The sequence below is a fragment of the Tyto alba genome, unplaced genomic scaffold (genome assembly GCF_018691265.1).
Source record: "Tyto alba isolate M040663 unplaced genomic scaffold, T.alba_DEE_v4.0 Super-Scaffold_14, whole genome shotgun sequence".
In the NCBI taxonomy this organism is placed as follows: Eukaryota; Metazoa; Chordata; class Aves; order Strigiformes; family Tytonidae; genus Tyto; species Tyto alba.
Window position 1 is genome coordinate 14647744 of NW_024881276.1, and position 24273 is coordinate 14672016.

At 41.7% G+C, this 24273-nt stretch overlaps 1 protein-coding gene across 9 annotated transcripts in view; it reads left to right on the forward strand.

Annotated features, from left to right (window-relative positions):
* Positions 1–24273, forward strand: part of CNKSR2 (connector enhancer of kinase suppressor of Ras 2) — a 220331-nt gene that overhangs the window by 191239 nt on the left and 4819 nt on the right. For 5 of the 9 annotated variants that reach the window (XM_042788739.1, XM_042788740.1, XM_042788741.1 and 2 more), the window contains one exon: positions 11869–14080. In XM_042788739.1, the coding sequence (XP_042644673.1) occupies positions 11869–11873 (5 nt within the window). In that variant the 3' untranslated portion in view covers positions 11874–14080. Of the gene's footprint in view, positions 1–11868; positions 14081–23225; positions 23423–24273 lie in introns of those variants that run through there. The other 4 variants (XM_042788745.1, XM_042788746.1, XM_042788748.1 and 1 more) reach the window with 2 other exon arrangements.

A 24273-nucleotide genomic window follows, 5' to 3' on the forward strand; every position in this document is an offset into this window, starting at 1 on the left:
TGTGTAAATCAGTCACCAACATTTTTTTCATCACCAGCAGTTGTGTTGATACGGTGCCTATCACACCTTAATGTAACAGAAAAATTCTTGCCCGTTCCTGCGTTCTTGTGTACTTTCTCATAGAAAACTTCAATTGAAAGTTCTTATTTTTTCCACAGAGTTGTTGAACAGATCTATCGTATCATATACACTGAACTTTGTGGTTACGTTTTAACCATAGCAAAATCTTTAATATATCAGATAAAAGCAAGGACACTATAAAATGTAGTATCATCTCTGTGCATTTCGTAATTATTTTCCCTGGGTCTCTTTTCCAGAAGCAATCTTGTTTTCTGTGATTCTTTTACCCTAGTTATGAAAGATATTACATCAATCAGAGATAAATTTATAGCCTAATTCCATGTTGTTGCACCGGGATAATTTCTCCAGAACGTCTCCATCTATATTTCTGGAATAAAAAACACTGAGGAAGATGAACATAAATTCAAGTCACTGCAAATTATTAAAGCATCAGTGACAAGTCTAATGTTGTAAAGCCTCTTTGGAATATCTGGTTGTACTGATAGCAAGTCCTGGTGTTATACAAGAAAATTAGTGAGCTTGCCATTTGATACACAGCTGCTTTAAGAGGGATGTTTACTTTCTTCTGAAAAAAAAACAAATCCTTGTAAAATTAAAAACTCACTAAGCTTGTTGTTTTTACCATTTCATCTTGCAATCTCATGTTTCCATTCTGCACAGCAAATGTGGGCTTCGTAAAGATTGTTCAAAATGTTGATTTGTGTAGATCTATATCAGATCTCAGACTCTGAGATTTCTGCATTTAAAAATAACCCTGCAAGCACAAGTGATTTTACTGAAGAGCACCAAAAGGCATTGTTCCCCACGTTCCAGCTAACCCAATTAGCTTGCCTTGAACTGTGCCTTAAAAACATGTTTCTAGGGAAGGGTTAAAGCTGTCTTGCTTGTAGCCCTTGATGCATCATTTGTCCACAAAATAGTTTTATCGATTTTGAACTCAGGTGTACTTTTAGCTGTATCATGTGGCACCAAGGAGTTGCACATTTTATCTCCAGGCTGAAGAGAAAAGCATCTCTTTTGGTTACTTTTGAGCCTGCTACCAAATTTTCAGATGTTCCTGTTACTGGAAGAGGCAATGATCAACCTTTTCTCTCTTTACGTAGTGCATATATGTGCTCATAATTATATAGACCTCTGTTACATCCCTCTTGTTTATAGGGATGACTAAGTCTTGAACAGTCCTAATCCATGCAGTCACACCTTGCAGGAAAAACCTTTCACACCACCAGTAATGCTAGCTGCCCATCTCTACCTTTCTCAGTACCACTTTTTGAGGTGAGAAGGCCAGAGCAGTACACAACCTTCAGTATGTGACACATCAGGGATTTACAGTATTTAATTTTATTTTTTTTTCTGCTTTATCTCCACTACTTTATGTATTTATTCAGAATTAGAAGCCAAACCTCCCAAGCTCTCTGTATTTGTGGACACTTATTTGATATTTTTAACAAATACCATGCATTCATGGCTTTGCAATCCACGAAGAGAACTAAGGGGAACTGTTTGATTGTTTGCTGTAAGATGGTTCTGCCTGATAGGAAAAAAAATAGAAGTGTAGTTTTGATGTTGGTGATGCATGAAAAGAGAAATGTAATGCTTGTTCACATACAAGACTGCAGAGGAGAAGAAAACTAAAAAAGATGATGTAGTTACTAAAGAAATTAGCAGAGGACATAGCTAACTGAGCAGCTGAGGAATCAGTCAGTAGGAGGGAGGTTGCAATTGTAGGATGAGAACAGAGTTCAGCTGCATGATATTCAGTGTTTTCAGGCTGTAGAGATGCTAATATTTTCTTTGTTTAATGATGATATTTTGATGAATAGCACTTAAGCAAACCAAAGGGGAAGTGAGTAGTGAATATATCCACTGCAGAGCAGCTCTGGGTTGTGCTAGAGGTGGTCCAGGGGAGGAGTGACCATGCATTGTGACTGGTCTGGACAGCAGAAACCCCTCAGGACAAAGCCTCCTTTGGCTTACCATCCTCTGAGGCAAGGGCACTCTTTCCTGGCAGTTTCCAAAGGTGGCTGTTTTTATAGGTAACCCTTCCCCCAGGTTTGGAGGGTGTTTCGGGCCATTCCCCCCAGCCCCTTTACAGAGCAGGATTCCCTTGCACACAACAGCCACCGGTTGTGGTGACAGGAAGAGATGTCTTCTTCGAGCCTCTCAATACCCTTTCTTCTACCCTTGGCAGGAACGAGGGCTGAGCACCCGGCGGCTCAGGGCACTGGCACCGCTTGCTCGCCTGGAGGCTGCCAGGGGAGCGGGCTGCGCCTTCCCGAGCACTTAATACCATTACCCGGATCAAGGGGGTTTTTTAATAGTAATTATGTCTGAAACATGTTCCCCATCGGGTCAGGTGTGTGGTGGAGCTATTGTGGATGCTCCCTCCCACCTGGTGTCAGCCTTCTCACCACTTCTCTCCCTTACCAAAGAATTGGGCTCAGCCTGCTCAGCTGCCATCTCATACCAGCAGTACCCCTGCTACCTGGCTGCACCCAGAGCTGGGGCAGTCTTTGGGGAGGGCTCCTCTTACTTTTATGAGTCTTCTCTTTTCCTGGATATGGTTAACTTTGAGGAAGCTACAAATACTTTTCCCAAAGATTTTGTGATCTAAAACCCCGGACAAGGTAGCAAGAGCTAGCAAGTAGTCATGCATATCATAAGTTGGCGCTCTCATTACCAGTTGAAAGCTGCAGAGATGCTATTTCCATTCTCCTGAAAAAGAAGAACACTTTTGACATCTCAAAGGGTTTTGAGAAGTTCCTGTCTCCAACATAACCCTGGTGGTTTGTGCCAGTAGAGGAGCTTGAGCTGCTGTAGGAAAAGGGAGATTGGTACCTGGGTGCCAGTGTGGCCATGCTGGTGGCCCTGTGTGCTGCTCCATCACCCCAGGAGGAGGAGGACAATAGGTCTCCCCCAGGCTCAGGAGTGTTGCCCTTGGCTCCTCAGGAAGGGGCACTGAGGCAGGAGCTGGACTCTGCCCTCCCGCACTGGGAAAGGGTCAAACATGCAGGAGAAGAGAACCAGTACCCAAATCAGCTATTGGTGCTGTAATCTTTTCAACACAGGATTGATTCTTCTGGGAAACAATACCATTGTATGGAAGTATAGAAACTGCACCTTGTCAAACACTACATGTGACAGAAGTATTTTTGTGTTTCAGAGATGATTGGGGACAAATTAGGGAGGAGGACGCTAATGAGAAGCAGTGAATTTTCACACTGATGTCTTTGTACCTTTGTACAAAGATCACTGAGGGTAAAAACCTGTTGAATTGGTGGATGAGTAGGAATTGATGGAATTGTAGGAGTAACTACTTCCTGGTTATCTCCAGTGCACCAAGAACTTAATCTGGATCTTCCCTTAAAAACTGCTGGGTGCACCATGTCCTTTCTTGTCAAGAGGGTCTTTGGTAGGTGCCTGGATTTCAGAGGAAGGCTGGTCAGCAGGGCTAAGGGCTCCTCCATGGCTGGGCATCACGTTGCTGTGAAACCCTGGCATGTCATCCTTAAGCTTTGTCTGGTCTTCCTGACCAGTGTGACAAATGCCTTTTACCATTGCTTTCCATGAAAGGCTGCCTTGTGGTTTCCTGGGTGAGTATTTAACGAGGAGCTTGAACACATAAGGTGGTATGACAGAAGACTCCTTTGATTAGTCTGCTGGTTTTTCCCTCTCCTAAATTTTCTATAGAAGTACTTGCTTAGCAGGCTTGAAGAGATACTATCCAATTAAAGAGATCATACTCACTCTAGCATATTCAGGGATTTGAAATAATTTAAAATTTGTTGTTTGCTGCTATATTTACAGTTGAAACACACTGGGAAACTTCTGACATTTTCAGCATTTGACTCCTGTAAGAGGAGCCTTTAGCCTAGTGAAATGCCTGTGCAGCTCTGATTTTCTCTTATTATACTAGTGAGGGCATTGTTTGGCATAAGGTAGGCTTGGGATATACTTTTTACAAAAAAATTGGAACCCCTCTGAAAACAGATCTTGCATGTTAAAAATGTACAAGCAAATATAAGCAAAAAGCATAGCAATGTTTGGCTTGCCAGAAGGGTAAGTTACATAAAAGCGTTCAGTGCAAGCTTTTCATGTAGAGATAATTATTCTCATAAAAGATAAAAGTTAAATTCACCAAATGAAAATATATATTTTCAGTACCCACCAGATGTGAAACATTTTATCATTAATTATTCATTTTATATTCCCAAGTACATAATGAATTCACTGCAGCAAAACAAGGAGCTCACTGTTGTGTTGGTCTGATGGGCTTTCAGGACACTGTAGACACCCAAGAAAGCAGCTGAGTCATTGTTTTAAAACAGGAGAGGCGATTTCTGCCTCAATTTTATGGAAACTAAATTAACTAGAAGTAAGGTTTCTAAAAGCAGTTTCTTTATATGCTAATTTTGTGCAGTGTGTTTCAGTTTGATGATCTGAGGGAGGGGTTTCAGGTCTGGTAGCATTTGTGTTGCTAAATATGGTCCTTCACGAGCCTGGAAGAGACCTGACTAAATCAAAAATAGAGTTGGAGCAGAACAATATGACTTGCCTGGGAAGAGTCAAGGCAAGTTGGATTGACAGATCAAACATGGGCTAGTACATGAGGAGAGAGAAGGGGATACCTTTGGTATATGTAGCAACAGCCAGCCAGGGGCTGTTGTCAACATTTTGCTTAACAGCCTAGCCAGATGAGTAATAACGTAGTCCGTGTTTTGTGTGTGTGCTTCCCCAAGGGAGCTCCAAGTTCAATTAAAATATCTCAACATGAGTAGTAGTAGTAATAATAATAGTAGTGGTAGTAGTAATAATCATCATCATGATCATCATCATCTGCCCTCCCAGCTTTCCCTAACTGGATGGGTTTTCACACTATTCATGTTGAATGTTTTAACAAAAGCTACTGAATAGCCTCAGTAGAACAGGGCACAAAGAAGGTGACATTTTTTGCTCAGTCTGTTCATTTTACTTTAGCCTCATGATCGGATATCAATAACTTAAAATGTTTATGTGATCTGCCTTTTTTATTGACGCACTCAGAGAAGAGATCCTAGGCCAAGGTGGCAGGTTGCTGCAGTTGTCAGCAGCTGTGGCAGGGGCAGCATCTCAGTTCTCTGCCCTTGGATGTAGGCAGGCAGTGGGGAGATGACAGTCTGGCCATGCATTATTTAGTCACATGAGTGATTTTGACAGTGTGTTGGTATTTTTGTTGTCAGTATGGAAGGCACCATCAGAAAGAGCAATTATACTACTTGACGATGGGCTGTTAAAGTGTTCTTTATCTGAAGTGGTTTCTAGTGGTTGAAGTTAGAAATTTGCATGTGTAAATTTAAATTTAACATGTTATACTTAATTCCATACATTTCTGTTTGTTTTTAAAGCCCTGAGCGAGTTAATGTATAAAAATTCCCAGAAATATGCTGCTGATAAAAGTGATATAGAGAATTGTCTGTTATGACCAATTCTCCTTAAATATTCCTTATTAAAAGATTTGGTGATACAAATGCAAAAAATTAGTACATTACTTTTTTTTTCCAGGATAAAGTCCAAAGTATTAGTCAGGAAACACAACTCCCATTTTTGTGCCGTATAGTAGCTCTTTCATGGGGCAGCAGACTGGAACTAGAGGTCCTGCTTCATGGTTGGGAAACAAAGACATGTCTTTTCAAGCAGTTCTCAGTATAAACCATGCTGGAGGTGTGGTAGATTAAATTGTGGGTTTTAATTGTGGGTTTTATATGCCATTACAATCATAGCCTGGCTAATTTTAGCTTATGACAGTATGAAGAATTGGATTGAAAGGAACCTCACAGTTAGATGTATGCCTCGTGTTTGTCCTTTGAATGTAACATAGAGTTCTCCTGGGTGAGGCTTGTCCCATAGGCATATGTAACTTAGTTTCAGTGTAATCCAGCAATTAAAGAACCAATATGCAGAAATTTTAATAACATTCTCAGATTTCATAAATTGCCCAGTGGGATGCTAAAGTCCTGATTACATCTTGCACCCTCTGAATGTATATAAAACTATAAGAAATTCAGCCAGCTTCTTTTTTTTCTTTCTCAACATGGATATTCAACTGTCTCTCACTGTTTATGTCCCAAATTAGAGGGCTTCTGTCTGGAGGAGATATTGTATTAGTTTACAACGGTTATGAAACAAACTACTCTGGAAAAATAATGGCGGATTTCTGACAGAGCCACAACTCAAACTGCTCTGTCTTGGTGCTCTGAGCCATCACTCCAGTAAGACTCTGGTAATGAGTTAAAGAGAATTTCACAGGTATTAGAGACCTGTACAGCACAAAAATAACCATGAGATATATCTAATATGGAGGGACATAATATGGGCAGAGTTAGTAAGAATTAGTAATTTGACAATCTGATGTGCTACATTTAAAAAAAATCCACATACCAGAGAGGAGCGAAAAATGGGGTCCTTGTGGGTGGGGGGCACTCTGTCATTAGATGTTTAGCTGCTGAAACTGGTATCATCTTTATTTGTTGAGCAAGCTGGAAGTGCATCACTTAAGAAAACGTCCATGAACAAAGAGCAAATAATATAAGGGCTCTAGTGGCACTGTCAAAAAGCTTCCTGTCATTTAGAGAAACAGTATTGGTAAAGCAAATGCATATTCTTTATGTAAATAAAACTTCCCCTTGACATCCCTGTGTGAGGTATTACTTTAACAGAAGGTATTGCAGAAAGAAAGGTTAGAAATGTTTGAGAGGTCTGTCTCCACAACCTTCCAAGTCCATGGCTGTTTTTATCAGAGGTGGCTTTCACAGAGCAGTAAGTGCACGTTGAATGAAAGCTGCTGCAGCATCCACCACCCACATAATGGCTGCATTTGCGCCCGGGGACAGAGTGGTGTCAGGCACTGCCACTGCAAGGCTAAGCAAGAGTCTGGGGAAAAGCATGATGAGTCTATAGGGCTTGTAAGTCTTCCCTGCACATGAGGTGAGCTAGATATAATTCAGCATACGTGTGCACAGCTTAAGATAGGATGATACAGCGAATAATGTTATTCTGTATACTACTAAATACACTAGTGGTGTGGTGCTGGAGTGTGTAAGACAGCATTAATTATGAATTTTAAGTTTTCAGGTGCTTTTTATTGGATGTCCAGTGGGATTTTTGCTTACTTGTTTGTTTGTTTGTTTGGGGGGGGGGGGGGGGGGGGGGGGGACACAGGGGACTGGGGTGTGTTATTTAGTTCATTAGTAATGAGTAGATAGAGGGTTATTTAGCCATAACTGTAGTATACGAAGTGCACATTGGGAGAGCTGGGATACATTTGCATGTTTAGAAATACTGTGGTTAGTGGGAGGAAAAATGCTTGCCGATCACAGCCCTGTAATATTCCCAGGCCTTGTTCTCCTGGGGCCAAGTGCAGGACTTGTAGAGGAGAAGATACTGGAGGTTATACATAGTCTGATTCCATCATCTGTCCTCTCCGTCCCCCTTCCTCATTGTGCTGCTTTCTCATAGAACATTTGTGCTCTTGGTGTTCCTTTGTTTAGCTCAGTGAGGACATGAGGGACATTAAAGCATATGTGATGTTGGAAAAGCTGGAACTTGCTATTTGTAGATAGCATATTCCTGCATTATCACTGTTTGATTTAGTGCCCTTTACTGCCGTAACTCAGTCTCCAGAGGAGTACTGACTCCTGCTGCTGCTTCCACATCTAACAACTGGCTCCTTACAGGATCATTTGCAGAGATGCTGCTTTGGAGTATAGTGTCAGGGGGCTGCACTGGGTGTGTTATCGAAACCCTCTTTCCTCAGGGACTCTCGTTGCCAGGCTTTATATCAGCTCCTTTTTATCTCTGCATGGCATCTGTCTCAGACCTGAGCAGTCCTGAAGGTTGGTAGGAGCTTCCCGCTGTTGAGCAATGGACAGTTTGTAGATCTGCCAGCAATCCTCGCAAGGACTTTGTGTCAAATAGCGTTGAGCCATTTCCCTAGTAAGGAGGAAGATGTATCTGCCACTGGACTTACAACAGGAGCAGCCAGGTAGCAGTTCGTGGTACACAGGGAGGAATTTCTTTTCCCCAGTATTTGCATTCATTCTTATTCAGAGCCTGATTACTCACGCATAGTATTTACCTGGAGGGGAATATACGTTACTAGACATGCTTCATTACTGGACTAGATAATAGGTGAGAGCTTGTACTCAAAGTTCTTCTGTATTTCTCATGAGTATATAGACAGATGTAGAAATATGTACACAAACTAGGATACAAATGAAGGAAAGGATAGAGATTCAGAAGGTGGCTACAGTTTTACTGATTGTCACTATAGATGAGAAGTCTAAAATTTCCTTTTCTAAAACTTCTGTACTTATTTCAAAAGTAAGTTTGTTACCCTGCTATTATTCAACCTAACCATTCTTTGAAAAGCAAATTTACCATAAGCATACCATTTAATAATCAGGCACCTTGTCTGCTTAGGCAAAATATATAATGTGAACATTCAAAAGAAAGTGTAGTCTCAAGTGAGAGTGGTAAAATGTTATGCATTTTATTAAAAAACACATCAAAGTGAAAACTAACTTATATTACCTCTCATTAGTGACTGCTGGTGTGTCTTCATTATTGATAAATAGGTCTCAAAGAGAAAAAGAAATAGTTGATTCACCTTCCATGACCCTTTCCTTACGTAGGACTTCTTGTATGAGAGCCATTTTGAGACCTTATTGATTGTGACTCTCAGAATATTTCTCTCAGCTAAGAACTTTCTCCTCCCCTTCTCTTACATTTTTACTGGGTTTTGAGACATCGTGCATGCCTGGAAAGGCCTGCAGAGCGTTCCTTTGCTCTTGCTTGGCAGGCTGGTCCCAGCCCTGATGCATTCTGTCTCCACCACTTTCGGTGGGTAAAGTACCTCCCAGTGCTACAGGTTTGCTTGGACATAAGATTCATCACATCTTACATGACCGCATTAGCTGAAGAAATAGGCAGAGATTCATAGCAGGCAGTTTTGTTTCTGTAACCTCTGTGGAGAAGTCATTTGCTGTAAAGCTCTTCTCATAACACAGACCTCATTTGATTGATAAATGCAGTAGGTTCACTTCATTATTTTCATAGGGTCGCATTCATTTTTGTATGTGAATGGCAGTTGGTTTCTTTTTCAAACTGTTTGCAAGTCTCATGAGTTTCATAAGTTGTAGCGTTGATAATATCCATCCAAAAGCACGTTACTTGTTCTTTGTTATTTGTATTTGTTCTCCTTTAAAACAAATTTAAAAACCCTTATCTAGAAAGGGAACCATATGCCAGAGATCTTTTACATAAATCATTTTTCTAATGCTAGTGGTACAGAAGGAAAAATGTGAGTTTTATAATGATAAGGTAAAATAATGTTACTACCAAAGCAGAATTTCTAAACTCTTAATGTGCATCAACACTAATAGGAAATATTGTACAGTTAGTTACTATCACTAAGAGTGATATAGTAAAATAATGAGAAAATCTATTTAGAAAAGCCCCCCAAGTGCCTGTTAGTTACATTCATCTTCAGATAAATAGGACAGTGTATGCTACCACTTATCTTAAGAGGTTCTAATGAAAGGCTGTTCATGCACATTGTGAATTATCCAAACTGAGACAGTGAAGAACTACCAGTGTTTGATAACAGGCCTATAAAAGCCTTAGCAATATTCCTGAATAATCTTTTCAAAAGTGTGTCTTATTAGCAAGTTTTTTTCAGAAATAGTCATCTTCTAATGCAAAACTTAGTTGGATTTTAGGTACATTTAAAAAGTCCTGTCCCACCATCTGCTGAAGGTAGCACAGTTCTTCCATAGACTCAGAGGATGTGTCCCAGCCAGCCTTGGCAGAGCCTGTGGAAGAGCTGGGTATAGACATGCACTAGGTAACACCTTTGCCTTAACTTCAGTAACCCTCCTTTATTTCATAGCCACTTCGTTTCACGAAAAGGGAAGTTTCTGTCCCTAAAGCCTGACCTTTGAAACTGAATTTCCTGAATGTTTAGAGATAAAGTTATATGAGACAACAGGATCTCCTGAAGCTGCAGGAGTCATACATATGAGGCAGCAGCATCCTCTTTCACTTAGTGCCTTTTTTCAAACAAAGCCAAGACTCTTATTTTAAATGCTCTGACTGTTTGTAGTATAAAACAGGATGAAATGTGAAAAACATTCCCTTCTGCAGACTATTGAAGTCTCCCTTCCCTCTACCCTAGGAGTCCTGAAATGTGCTGGTTTGGCCTTTTGTTTGACAGGGGTTTGGGTTTGGGTTTTGGGGGTTGGTTGGGTGTTTTTTTCATTTTGGTTGTAGAATCAAATGTTCCGTATTTTAAACGATGAGTTATGTAAAAGTTTCTCTTGACTGCTATACTTAGGATTTAGTTATATAAACTGTTTTCCTCTCCCTTCTTCTTCTTCCTCTCCTTATTGATGCACAGAGTCCCCGGGAAATCTCAGCAGTGGAGGAGAGGCTGAACTCGGTTTGAGTTCCATATAGCATTGCTCACCCTCTGCCCCTCTGGAAACTCATTTTCCAATTGCTGCCGTGGGTGGAGTAAATGGCACCGATGTTTCCATCTGGGATTCTTTCCACCTTGTACCTTCTGTCACTGAGACAACATTTCTTTTCTGCTTTCCAGACCTTTTGTGATATGCTCAAGAGTAAAAATGGCAATGCTTGATATTTTCCTTCCTTTTTCATCCTGTCTTTTGGAAAAAAAAAAAAAAAATCTCTTTAACAAGAGTTAAACAAATCTCAACAGTTAAATTGGACTGAATTTGTACATTGTTATATTCTGCAGTTGAACTCTTCCAAAGTGTTTTTTTTTAACAAAACATCCCCCAGCTTTTCATATCTGAGATCTAAAACCACAATGGATTTCAAGGTCCATGACATACCATTTTTTATTACAAATAAGTGTAGTAGACAATAGAATAGGGTACGTACTGAGAGCAGCTGGGCTTTTGAAACTGCCCTGTGTGCAGAGACTGCATATCCACACAGAAACTCTTAAATGAACAACTTAGCTGTATGCTGTTTATTCCACCTCTCTCTTTCTCTTTTCTTTGCTAACACAGGTCCACAAAGATTCTCGAGTTCTCAAGCCCTAGCTTTTGGATGTATGTAATGTCACTGTGATTTCAAAATCACATGATTTCCTAGCTCTGTATCTTATCCTTCACCCAACATTGCACAATGCTGGATTGTCAGCTAGGATAATGAAAGGAGCCAGATTGTATTGTGCCACCTCTTTTTCTAGTTCATGCATAAGTTGCCGACAGGATATTTTTCTGTGTTTGTAGCACGTTTGGTGGATTTGGGGCACATTCTTTGCTTCCTTTCTCCTCATTCATGTGACCCTTTTCCAGTGCTTCCAAATGAGCTAATGTCTCATCAACATGGAGGAAACCAACCCAAGTTGGTTAGGATGTGTATTGTTCTTTTGTTTTATTTGTGGGTTGTTTTTTTTCAATTGGTCTTTGTTCTGTTCTTTTCTTTTTTAAAGCATATCCACAAAGAGAGAATAAATAACTTTCTGCCCCAAATACTTCTTTTGCATTAGGGATGGATTTTTTAATGGAGCAAGGTGTAATAGCAGAACAGTGCCATGTCTCTGTCCTCATGAGCATAGCTGCATGCAGATTAAAAAAGCTCTGTAGTGCTGCTACTGTATGACAGATTTGCTATTTGCTCTTGTTTGCATGACAGTATTTCTAATATACTAATATGATATGGAAATAATGGCACATCACAGTTCTTTCAACATATTGTATCACTGCTTTATCGTATTAGGCTAATACACTGCGAGAGTTGATAGCACCTCTCCATGTCAAATGGGATCCACTTCTCTTGGCACTGAACCGATTGGACTCAAAGGTTGATAAACTTATCATTAGAGAATTGGCACGACGGAGACTCAACTTCAGCCTCTTGCAAGCAACCTAATGGCCTCCGTTCAGAAAGTCAGTTCTTCTTGAATAACTTTGATGTTTATAACAGAGAACAGACCTGTTAAAGCATAGACAACCACATGCCTGGATATGAGGCCTCCAGGAAGGTGTCAAAGGGCATGGCCAGTCTTTTGAAGAATGCACCCTTTCCACAATGGGACTAGGCACAAGGTCAGATCCAGTCTACACGGAGCACATTTGCAGAAAATACTGCCCCCCGCATGGGAGAACGGAAGGGGAAGAGGGTCTTGGCAGGGGAAGGGCTTTGATGTCACTCAGTTTTGTTCTGCAGACCTCAAGGAATTAAAGAGGGATTCAGCCATGGTAACTGTAAAATCCTGTTGCTTGTACTGAACTCCAGTGAACCCGTTCAGGCCAACCAGACAGAGTCATGTCACTTAAGCGTACTTCACAGTAGTGAAGGAAGTCATTTTACTGTGTCATGCTAAACTAAGTGTATTCTGCCAAGTGGAGGTATGTACAGACCTTTCGGAGACTTCCATTTATCTAATGATTTGTAATGAATTACCAGAGGGCACACTGACACTCGTTTGGATGATGACGGAGAAGATACCTCACGCTGAGATTTATTAGACTCTGCAGATAAACTCTTCAGTTACTCTTTATCTTCTAGGACTTAAAGATGTGAGTGATGCTGCCTGGCCAAGCAGGCACAAAGTATTGTCTGTATAACACCCAGACTCCAGAGGGCTGTTTTGGGGCCAGTATTTGTCTGGATGTCACTCAAAGTAGATTCAGATATTGTATTTATCATTATGTTCTGGGTCCCCTATGGGTTGATGTTTGCCTCTATCTCTGTGGTTAGAATGTGGATTTTCCTTAATATATTTGGCTAAGGGTGTATTGTAATAATGTTAATGCTAATTACTTGATATTTCATACTATCTTACGGGGAGATACTTTTAAAAAATGTATTTTGAAATGTTTTCTTTCTGTTTGCTCAATGTATGGTATTGCATTATGTTAATACCAATAAAATTATATATATAGTTATATATATATTTCCCTTTTATAAAGAAGTAAATTATGCTTTTTTGCCTCACAAACAGGAAATGTGCAGTGAATAAACTTACATCATTCTGCCTTACAGCAGGTGACAAAGCTTATAATAGTTTTAATATTCTTTTTTGAAAAATAAAAAGTATAGTATGACATAAACTAGTTGGAAATTCATCAAAATGCATGTTTTGTGTTTCTGCTCAATGGGACTGTCACAAATCAGCCTAAATATTTAGCAATGTTGTTTTGGCATCTTTAATTTTTTCCAATCAAAAACATACACTGTATTGCTATTATTGATTACAAAACTGTACTGTCATAAATTTTTGCCTGTTGACCAAATAGACAAACCCACTGAGTTTTTATGACTCTCTTGTCTGTAGGAATTGATTTTTAAATTTAATTTAGTGCTCTTTCCAACGCTTGGCAAAGGCAGAATTTATTTTTTATATAAGGTTGCCTTTGAAGTACCTGCCTCTGCCAGGGCTGATAAATCACTGCTAAGTACATAAAGATTCTGCAACCTGAAGGATATGGCATTAAAGCCTTGTTGGAATGGCATGCAACCCCAGCCAGTCCTTTACATTCTGTCATTATATTCCATAATTAGTTAGAGGTGAAATGTTTTGGAAATGAATTAGAGAAGCAGAAGCAAAGATGTGACTCTAAAATGTCCTTTGGCTGCCATTTGGGGTTACACGGATGGCTTATTTGCTGCTAGTAGCCAAAGGCCAGCATATATCTGTGCTAATATGAACTAGATTGTCTTCAGCTTCCTCTCTTTCTTTTCCCCACCCTTTCTAACATATTGTATTGAGTATCTTTGTTTTGCAGAGGCATTCAGAAGGGCTGTAATTAGCAGTCCCTGGCATTTAATTGCATACACATTTGTTAAATATTTTTCTGTATGCCTTAAAATAAAGTATAGAAAATGGCAGTAAATGTTTCTCTAATGAAGGCATTTGATTTATTCATGAAGTCAGGATTTTTTAAAGGTGTTATTTTGGGCTTAATAAAGGAAATAAGCCAGCAAATTTTCAGTTTTGCCTTTGCGTAACCATTGTCTGTCAGGGCTGATGTTCATTTCCTTTCTCTTGTTTCTTTTGTGTGCAAACACATTCTGCCCAATGGATGGGGAACGGACCTTTCTTATGTGATGACTCTCATGCCAATTTTGAGAGAGAACTTTATATTAAGGTGCATACATGTTCACAAGTTCTTTATGACGTCTGATGACAGGAGTAACATCTAGAAAAGCCACATGGTATTGCATTTCTGTCATCACAGTAATAGCTTTTGTTCTCAAAGGTACTTTGAACTCCGCGGGGTGCTTACGGACCGTGGTGGTGTGATGGGCATTGGGCAGCTGGCAGCGGCTGCTTAAGATTTGGCCGTGTTGTGCCCTACATAAATAACATGTAAATCAGGGTGCAGATTAATTAATATGGAATCTAATCAGTGCAGCTATCATAACACGTGCAATTATAAATCCAATAATAAATCTGAAGATCTGAATAAATATGACATCTTCTGGGATAACATTTTCAGAAGTATTTCAGGCCCCTCTCTTAAATGCCTCAGGAGGTGCTACCCCAGAGGTAACTGAGATGCTTATTAAATTAATCTGGCCCCCGCCCACACGAATTTGCCATGTTTCTTTCATGTTGAAAGTAGGATTGCAATTCCCAAGTGATGCAAGTGCTTTCAAAAATGTTACTCTCGGCGTTACATTTTCATAGAAATAAGCAAACTTGGGAAGTAGAGTTCATTTTCTCAGTGGGTGTTGCTCACCAGGAATACACTTCTGTTCAGGCTGGCTTTCAGGTATCAAGCCCTTAAACCTTGACAGGCATTGCTGTTGTGCCAGCGTGACTGTAGCTTGATTCTGACTGGTGAGTAATGTCAAGGGGTCCATATCGTTTGTCACTTAACCTTTCACAACTTCGTGTGCTGTAACAGCTTGTGAAAAAATATTTTCCTGAAGGAGTAATTGCTTCCATAGATTGTTTGCGAGATGCATCTGTAGGGATCTCCTCGTTCTATTTAAAAGTCACAGCATCCCCAGGCGTATAGCACTTTACCCAGTTTGCTTCGGCTCCTGGCTTACCTCATAAATACGGGAAGTTTTTCATTGTTTCTGAACTGCGGGACTGGGGGAAAGCGTACCATCAAAATATAATTGCGCTGTTTATTTCACTTCAACATTGGTAGCTTGTGGTAAAATTAAACAGCACTTATATCAATGTGTGGCACAGAAAGATGTCAGGATATCTTATCTCATCATGTTAAAATTATCCCAAAGAGTCACTAAAATCTGTTCAGCAGATGAAGGGTAAACTGGTGCCTTCACAGGCAATTTAATGAGTAGAGTACCGTGTCCAAATACCAAAGGATGAAATTATAACACTTCTGCCAAAAAGTTCTGCCGCTGATCAGAGTTCCCTGTTACTTTGGGAAGCGTTGGAGTTATTTCATCTTCATTCTTATGCCTTCTCTGAAATCACAGCCCACCAATATAACCTCATGAAACAGCAGGACTGGGAGCAAATGAGGAGCTTCTCCCAATGCTCATTCGAGGTGTATAAGAGCTGTCAAGAGGCAGCACAAACAGAGCAAGCTCATTATTCCCTCTGTCTGTGTTTTCCCTTCTCACTAACATATTAACCCATTTGCTGGCACCTGTACTTCATTGCTAAATGGATGCTGAAAATGCCTAAATGTTACTATCAGCACAACATGCAGGTCTGTGGGGAGAAACGTTGAGGACTGAATTTTTACTAATGCCGAGTTTAGTGTCAGCTGTTTTTAATAAGCAATTCCAGTTGCATAGAAAGCTGAAAAGAGGTGACTGACATGGGTGTGAGACTTCTAATAAGAAAGATCAAGTGTCCCATGAAACCTGGAAGTTGCACGTGCTTCAGCCCACCAGCTCACCAACTGCAGTCAGCAAACCAGTGGTGGCTCATAAGGCCGTGACAAGGCGGAGGCAGCTTGTCATTCAAATCACCAGAAAGGTGACCTCAGAGGAAAGAGATTTTCAGGGACCTACTGATCCAAAAAGAAAACCACTAGCGCCATAAATAGTTCACAAAAAGGATTAGACCTTTGGTGCCACAGCAAGGGTTTAGCATCTCTCAGGCCTTACAAAGGCTAGGGTTTGATCTTTTAAAAGTGGTTATTGTACCTAACTGCTTCTGACTGAGCTTGGTTGTAGTGAAAAATGCCTGAAATACCTTTGGAAAACTGTCCTATGGGAGATGAGTTTTCCACTTGCCTGCACAGTTCACTTTATTTCAAGAAACCAATCTATGCTTATGTATATGAGAGGAGAGGCAGCCTCATACCATTGGGTGGAAAACTCCAGCACATTGCACAATGCTGTTGTGTTGGTGCTTTCAGTGAACACCCTCTTTAAGAATGATCTTTTTTGCCTGTAGGTTTACATAATAGGAGAGGACAAAAACTGTGTACAACTACCCTGATAACCCCAAAATACCTCTCCTTTAGAAGAAAGGATGGTATAAAATGTAAATTTAATACATGTTCTCTGATCTTCCAGCCACTAATGTTTCACCAAACACATGGATCAAATCTTGTTTTTAAACACTGCTCCTCCCTTCCTTGATTCAAGACTTTGGGAAGAATCCTGCATTTTCAGGAACACAGGGCCAGAAAGGATGGAGGGTTACACAAATCAGAAAGGGGCAGGCAAAGGGAAGGAGTATCAGAGAGAAGGGTTGCAAAGGCCAGGCACTGCACAAGAAGTCCCCAGCTTTACTTCAGCTTGCTTAAACTTTTCCTCACTTGTGGAAAGCATTAATATATATATATATGTGTATGTTTATACACATACACACACATATATATATATGCACAGGCATACTCACATACCCAGTCAGGCCTTGATTTTAACATGGTGTAACAGATGATGCAGGTTTCTATTTGTGCTTTAACAGTGAAATCTGCTCTCTATACCCAGAGCAGATGATTAGCAGCTGGCTTCCATGTAAACCTGAACTGCATCTTATTGTACGTCCTGCCTGCTGTGCCAAGCCAGGCTCCAGCACTATGTTGCTTCTTCCTTGTCTCAGTAATCAGGGATGTGACTTGTAGCATTCTCCTACCAGGAGCTGACTTGCCATGTCACCGTGGCTCCCCCCATACCTGTGCAGGGGTGACCTCATACGCAGCACACAGCTGTGCAGACACCATCTCCTTGTAAACCTGTCATCGATTTCACCATTTCATTCCTTTTAGCTTGTAGTCTGGGGGGAAAGAAAATGCCTAGCTTAGTCTGCCTGCTATCTATCCAAATAGTGTAAAAAATTATTAATCCCTTGTTCTTTGCATCATAAGCATTTGCATATGTCTCCCTCTTGTGCAGTTTGGACTCTAATGATTAACCTGAACAGCAGCAAAGATGGATTTAAGCCTTGCACTGAGAAACCAACAACTACTTCTGTGGAGGATTTCTTCTCTCCCATCCCCTCCAACACAGCTAAAACCCATGTCCACTCTCCTTCCATCCTTCTGCTTTTATCACCTGAAATATAGGAAGATCCCTTCTGTCCTTCTCCTAACTGTTCCCCAGGGTTTACAAGCCCAGCCAGGCTGTTGGACCCTGTGGCTGCGTTACGTCCCCTGCCCTTGCCTGCCTGTTAGCCCACTCGGGCCAGTGGGTAGCCTGAGCTGGGGCTCGAGAGCTTGCTGTGGGAGGCCTCCCCTCCCGGAGGGATCGGCAGGCATCTGTCTGCTGCACAACCTATCAGTGAAACCATCACAGGACCGGGCGGGTTTTGGTAGATCTGTTTAGTTAGACATGGCACAGCCAAGATGCTGTGGCATAGGAAGATTACAAAACCCTTTGTTGGTCCTGGGATTATATCATTTATTAGATAGCTTGTGGCAGACAAGCTTCTCTGTTCCCAACAGATGCATCAGGGTAAGAAGGCAAAGAAAAAACCAAACCAAAACAAAACAAACTAACCCAGAGGTTTGTGCAGCAGGGCCTATTTTACCTATCTTGAGACCATTTTCCAGAGGCCGGGGATGCTCTTTGTTTTGGTAAAGCATTTACTGACACTCTCAGAAAGTCTCTGTGAGGCTTCAGGTAGAGGCTTCCCCTGTGCAAATGGTGAAGTGGAAAGGTGTAACTCTCAAATTGGAAGCAAATCTTGGGGATCTGTAGGGGGGAAATGACATATGACAGCTGTTTAGTAACGTAATTAGTAATGTATTCGAACAAAAGTGCCTCGTTAAGATCTTGAGAAAGCTGAGCTGAGATGGTTCCTCTGCCAGAGAGAGTGAGCTCGCCAAAGGAATGAAAATGGGAGTTTAAATTTCATTGAAGCCAAGGGATTTCAGTCTGACTGTTTGTACCTTTTTCACTCTCTCACAGACTTTGCAGCAGCTTGGATTCCTCAGGATTTGCAGAGGGTGGTAATTTTGTTCAAATGCAGGGCGAATTGTAAGTAAGGGAGTGGGCGAGCATGAGAGGAGTTGCACTGCAAAGGAGAGCACGTCACTAAGCTGTAAAGATAGCAAACAGCAAAGAGGACAGTGAAAAAACAGAGAATGCCATCAGGGTGGCAACGGTGTCCATCACTCAGGAGTCTGAAGATGACGGGAGGAGCCTGGCTGGCATTAGGAGGCACTGACAAAGCACAAAGGGGCCTCAAGGGAAAGCTTCAGCCCCTGAAAAATCTGACCTTGTCAGCACAATGGGTGACAAAATTTATGAGTAACTGTGTTGTACTATCCTTGCATGGGCAATTACGTGCACTTATAGTCCTCAATGCAATCACTGGTTCCTCTGGTACCTTGCTGAAAGAGAAAAACCATGCAAACTTCCAGTGGCTTGAGCTTTTACAGGGAAAGTGAGTCACAGAAGTGCAGGAACCTCCACTGAAAATTAATAGAGATTATTCCATATATGTAGAGCAGATTTATGAGAAATGGGTGCCTAGAGATTCTCTGTGTCCAGAGAGCAATGTATTAGCTGGCTGGGTTGCAAGGGTCACCTTCTGCATGATCCAAATTCAGTACCATCTTCCTGAATCATCAGTTTACACAGATCAATCGTCTCTTGATCCATGTAAATACCAATGTTAACTGTTTCTCTCTGGTTACTTTTCACTCAGATGCCTGATGTTCTTATATATTGCTCTTTGGTTCTTGGTTTTTAAGAGGGAAATAGTGGGAAGACGAATAGCCCAATGGAGGTGGTTACACTTAGTACATCATGGAGCTTATGACATGCTCTTCCCAACAGCAAATGACAGCACAGTGTAAGAAATCTGACCAGTTTTTCCTGAATGCCAGCAACCCAAACCATTCCTGACCTCTTATTTTTTCATCCACCCGGCCACAATCTCCAGTTCCCTCTCCTGAGAAAATGTAAAAGTAGGTACAAAATGTACAGCATTTTAAGAAGCGAGGGTAGAGTACAAAGAGTTCAGAAACTTGTCCTTGTAGAAAGCGGAATAATGAAAAATAACATGCCATTTACTAGACCGATGCATTCTTTATCTCCTGAATTTAATGCAAATAACTTTGCATTCATTGAAGACACAGCAGAAGCTTCATTGTTACAAAATGTAGTACCTGTGTAGTCTTGTATTTGGAAGATACAGTTCTGAGTTTAGATCCAGTGTTCTGCAGAGTTTACCAAGCTTTATTTCTGCTCTGCAGTTACAGAGTTGTTCAGGCTTGGGTGGGGCAGAGGAGAAAATTACTGCTTCAGAGAGGAAACCCTCCTTTTTAGCAGGATGTGGAAACAGCTACTTGACAGTGCATGCAGAGAAGCAGGGAAGATGCATCCATGACTCAGCAGCCAAGTGAGGGTGAAAAACAACCTGGGCATTGGCAGCTGTTCTGGGGTTGCCTGCAAAACTCATTAGGCCACGTTTTCTGCTCAAATAAGGCATTACCTGAGGCCTTATTCTTCCTTAAGGAGACAGCCCTGCTGTAATAGCACGACTCGCATACAAATCCACCAATTTAAAAAAAAAAATAAAATATGTTTTAAACTCAGCTGTATATCTAATCAAGTACCTCAGATGCTTTACGGTGCCAAGGGTTTCACCAACACCTACAGGAAATCAATCAAAGCCTTTAGCAGAAGCGTGAGGGAGAGGAGATTCATGTATAATCTCATTCCCGCCTACTGAGAGCCCTTGAGAGCAGCAGTACCACCACCTTCAGTGTTTCTCTGGAAAATATTAAGGGCTTGGGATGTGTTAGCATGACACCCGCTGCCCTCTCCCCCGCCGTGGGTGGAACAAGGCAGAGTCTTGCCCTGTTTGAGCTTCCCTAGCCTCAGCAGCAGTGAGACATTTAAGGGAAGGGACCTGCTGGTTTAGTTCCCTGCTTTTTCCTTTATAGCGAATCCCGTCCCCTTTTCTACGTGGCGCTCACAGCCACAGTGCCGAGGCAGTGACAGAGCTGGGGCTGGCACTCCGAGCCGGGTGGAGGTGTTGTGCCGATGCGATGCAGGTCACCTGCCAGCGGCGCTCTGCCGCCTAACCCCGCCTGCACCGGGCCCCCCCTAGTCCTGCGCCTCTTCCCACGCGGCCTCGGAGATGTTCCCCTCCGGGGCGAGGGCAGAAATCCCCTGCCTGGGGTCCCTCTGAGGCCCACGCCGAGCAGCGGCTGCCTGCCCGAGGAGGTGAGCACAAGCCCCCCCAGCCCAGCGTTTGATCCTGCACAGGCCATGCTGCTGCCTTCCAGGCTCATTAAAGGCACTTGTCATTCGGGATTGAATCCAAGTGTTGTCCTTCTCCATGGTGGGGACCTTTCGTGTTTCAGGAAGCCGTGGGTTTTCAGTGGCAAGCCTGGACATGGTGGCCAGTTGCTGGTCCAGGCTCTAGGTCACCCTAGGAAAGTAAATTCTGGTGACGTGAAGTCAAAGCACTGGCTTGCTTCTTCAGCTGACTTTCCATGTACTAGTCCCCTGAGGGTGCACCGTGGCAATGCTGCTAGGGAAAAGAGACCTGAGGAAAGATCTTTTTTTCCCTGTATAACATGGGGTAAGAGAAAGAGAGAAACAGATGTAAAATACTCCCTTGTCAGATCAAGGTGTTTTTTTCTGTTTGCCCTTTAGCAAATTGCTCGCCTTCCCCAGCTGTCAGAGTGGTTGACTTCAGCATTGAGAGATCTGAACTGATAGAGAGAACCCAAACATCTGATCTCGTTGCTTCATTGACTTTTTAGGAAAGCATAAAAATCAAGACTGCAGGGGATTTTAACCAATCTTTAAGTATTCAGCTACTGAATGTTTTGCCCTTTAACACATTAGATGTTTTAATAAGAAAGAAATCGACAAGAAATAGAAATGCATCTCGTTTCTGTTTTTCTTTAAGTCCTGACTGCCCCTTACAGTGATGAACCCAGCTCTCCAAGCAGGCTGGCACACGATGGGAGGATTTAGTAAGCTCTGTACAGACCCACAACACATCCATCAATAAAAAGCCTCTAACTTCCTTACTTCCATATCTCTTAAAAAGAAATGAGTGCTTTGAAAACTACCACCCCTAAAAAGGGCAAAGGAATAAACTGATGGGAGATCTAGCTAGATTAGTTGCTGGCTGCAACACTTTGTGTCAAGATCTGTAGAGATGCAGACACTTTTTGTGATGGGGTGTGGGGACTTGGCTCTCTGGAGTTCTTGCTTGAGCCTGGGGTGAGTAGTTGCCACCCTGCATGGTATGGGCTGGAGTGGGAGGTTGCCTCAGGTAGCTCCTCGTGGGCTAGAAATGTCACTTCAAAACAGTAGCAGTCCTCCCTGTTGGTACTCGATAAAAAACCCTCCAAACACCTGAGGAGACTGAGGCTCACTACTTAAGGGTACTTCAGCACGTGCTGAACTTTCAGCCAGTGGAGATAACAATGTCTTGGTGCAGGGTTAGTCACAGGCTAAAAGTCACGCTTGAAACCAAACAGCTGTAGCCCTCCTACAAGAGCTTTCATGAAAGCATCCTGAGGGCACAGGCACCTTAGGCCAGGAAAACAGACACCACTAAGAAAGCCAAGACTGAGTGAGAAGAGACAACAGGGAGGCTGTGCAGAGGCGGTGGCCGGCTGCTGCGTGTACAGGCGTGTCGGTGTGCGAGGGGCAGCAGGGACGGAGCTGCCTGCCCCGCGGGCTGGCTGCCCCCCAGGCTGCCCTGGCTTCCCCTGGTCACCGCTCAGCTAATCCTGGCACTTCACTGGCACTGCCCACGTTTGTACGGAGTCATGAAGCAGTTTCTTCTGGGGGGAATGGTGTGTGAGAAGTAGAAATGTTTTGATGTTTTCCAAATGAAGGTTTTCAAATGCTCATATTAGAGTAACACTTCATCTCCGGCCTTTGCTTGATTTTGGTTTTAGAGAAGCAAAATTTTTATTTTAATTATTTTTTTTCTTTAAAATGCTCCCAGTACTAGTTCGAACAAATATTTTAAAATCTATAGCAAGTAAATAAATAAACCTATAATGGAAACAGCTCTGGTTTGGTTTGCCATGCTTCTGGGTATGCTGTCACAAATGCACTTGTGCGTCCAGTCTATAGTCTGCTGCTGAACCTTCAGGGAATACTAACTAGAGTGAGTAAGCACCACAAGTAACAGCATTACTGACTATTGAACAACACTCTTTAGTATCAGAAATAAGAGACAAAAAGAAGTGGACTTTTTTAGGAAGGAAAATGACATGTCATTCCAAAACCGCCATCATGAACATAATTTTGAATGCCATTATCGGGACTCTCAGGCTGAGATCTGATCCCTGATCACTTTCCTCAGCAGGATGCTTCCAGGGCTTCCTTTCTCTGTAATAATGAAGTCACCAGCATATTTCACTGCAATACCAGAGATGTGATTTCTGACAGTATGTCACTGTAATATTACTACACCTTGTACTAGTTCTCTTTTTTTCCTTTCTGTGTGGGTCAAGACTTTACATTCTTGAAAGTTTTTCTCACTCTTTCCTGAAGGCAATAGCAAGAAGGAGCAGTTACAGTCACAGCACTTTTTTCTGGAACTTAGCAGCTGCGAAATATTCTTCTTATGGTCTAGGTAAACCTGTTAAATGTTTTGCGGAGTATTTTGATAAATCTTCATATAATCGTATTAATGATATATTGTTCCTTTCTCTATTTTTTCCTCTTCTTTTTTTTTTTTGTTTTTCTTTTTGTCATTACAGTTGAAATTATAGAGGAAAAAACAGCAGACTCCTTGGAAGATTTGTACAGAGCCTTGGAGCAGGCCAGCCTGTCTCCTTTAGGAGAACACCGGATGTCCACTAAGCTGGAGTATAAGAAATCTTTTATAAAGAGATGTAGCGATCCAGTAGTCAATGAAAAACTGCACCAGCTGCGAATTCTGAAAAGCACTTTAAAGGTGAGATAAAAGCTGGAGGAAAAATCCTGCCCCAGGGTTGGATGGGACTGTAGTGTATTTGGAGATTAACTGTGCGCAGCTGGAGTCCAGGCTGAGCCTCGTGTGCAGAACAAGTGACAGAGACTTGGGGAAACGCTGTTCGCAAAGCAGACAAAAAACGTGCCTTTGGAGAGCAGTGGAAGTGAGGGGATCTGGTTTTATTTTTGCGCAGACAAAATCTCAGTCATCTGCTCCTCCTCTAGCTGGTTTAACAGAATTTGACACCAAATTATCAGAGAAGACCTTAATCCCTTTTTCGTCCCTGAAGATTTTCATTTACCTAAACGCATTCGTGCTGCAATTGCCAAAGTCTAAAGTTAAGCGAAGCCAGCCTTTCAGAGGGGAGCAGGACCTTTTACAACACTGGGTTATTTTCTGATTGCTGAACTTGTCCAGGAAGAACCTGTGTGCTTGCTTTTTGCATAAACCAATAGGATCATTGCATGTAATTAGTAAGATTGATTAAATAAATAGATAGTAGTAATGACAGATTTGAAGATTTTTATGGTTATTCTAAATGTACCACAGCTCATTTAGCCTCCCTGTCAGTTTCTTTGTTTGTTACAGCTCTTTCAGTTCTGTCCTGATAGAGATTTTGGCAAACAATATGCTGGATTTCCCCAGGGACCCTGTTAACTATATTAAATTATCACATTTTAAGTCACTAGATAATTGCACAGTGGATTTTGTAACAGCTTTCATCAAAGAGGGCTTTATCAACATTAATTAATTTAGTTTCCCATCACCTAGAGAAGCATTAAAGCAATATTATTTTCATGCTGTGGGGCTCCCATCCTGAAAAAATCTTACAC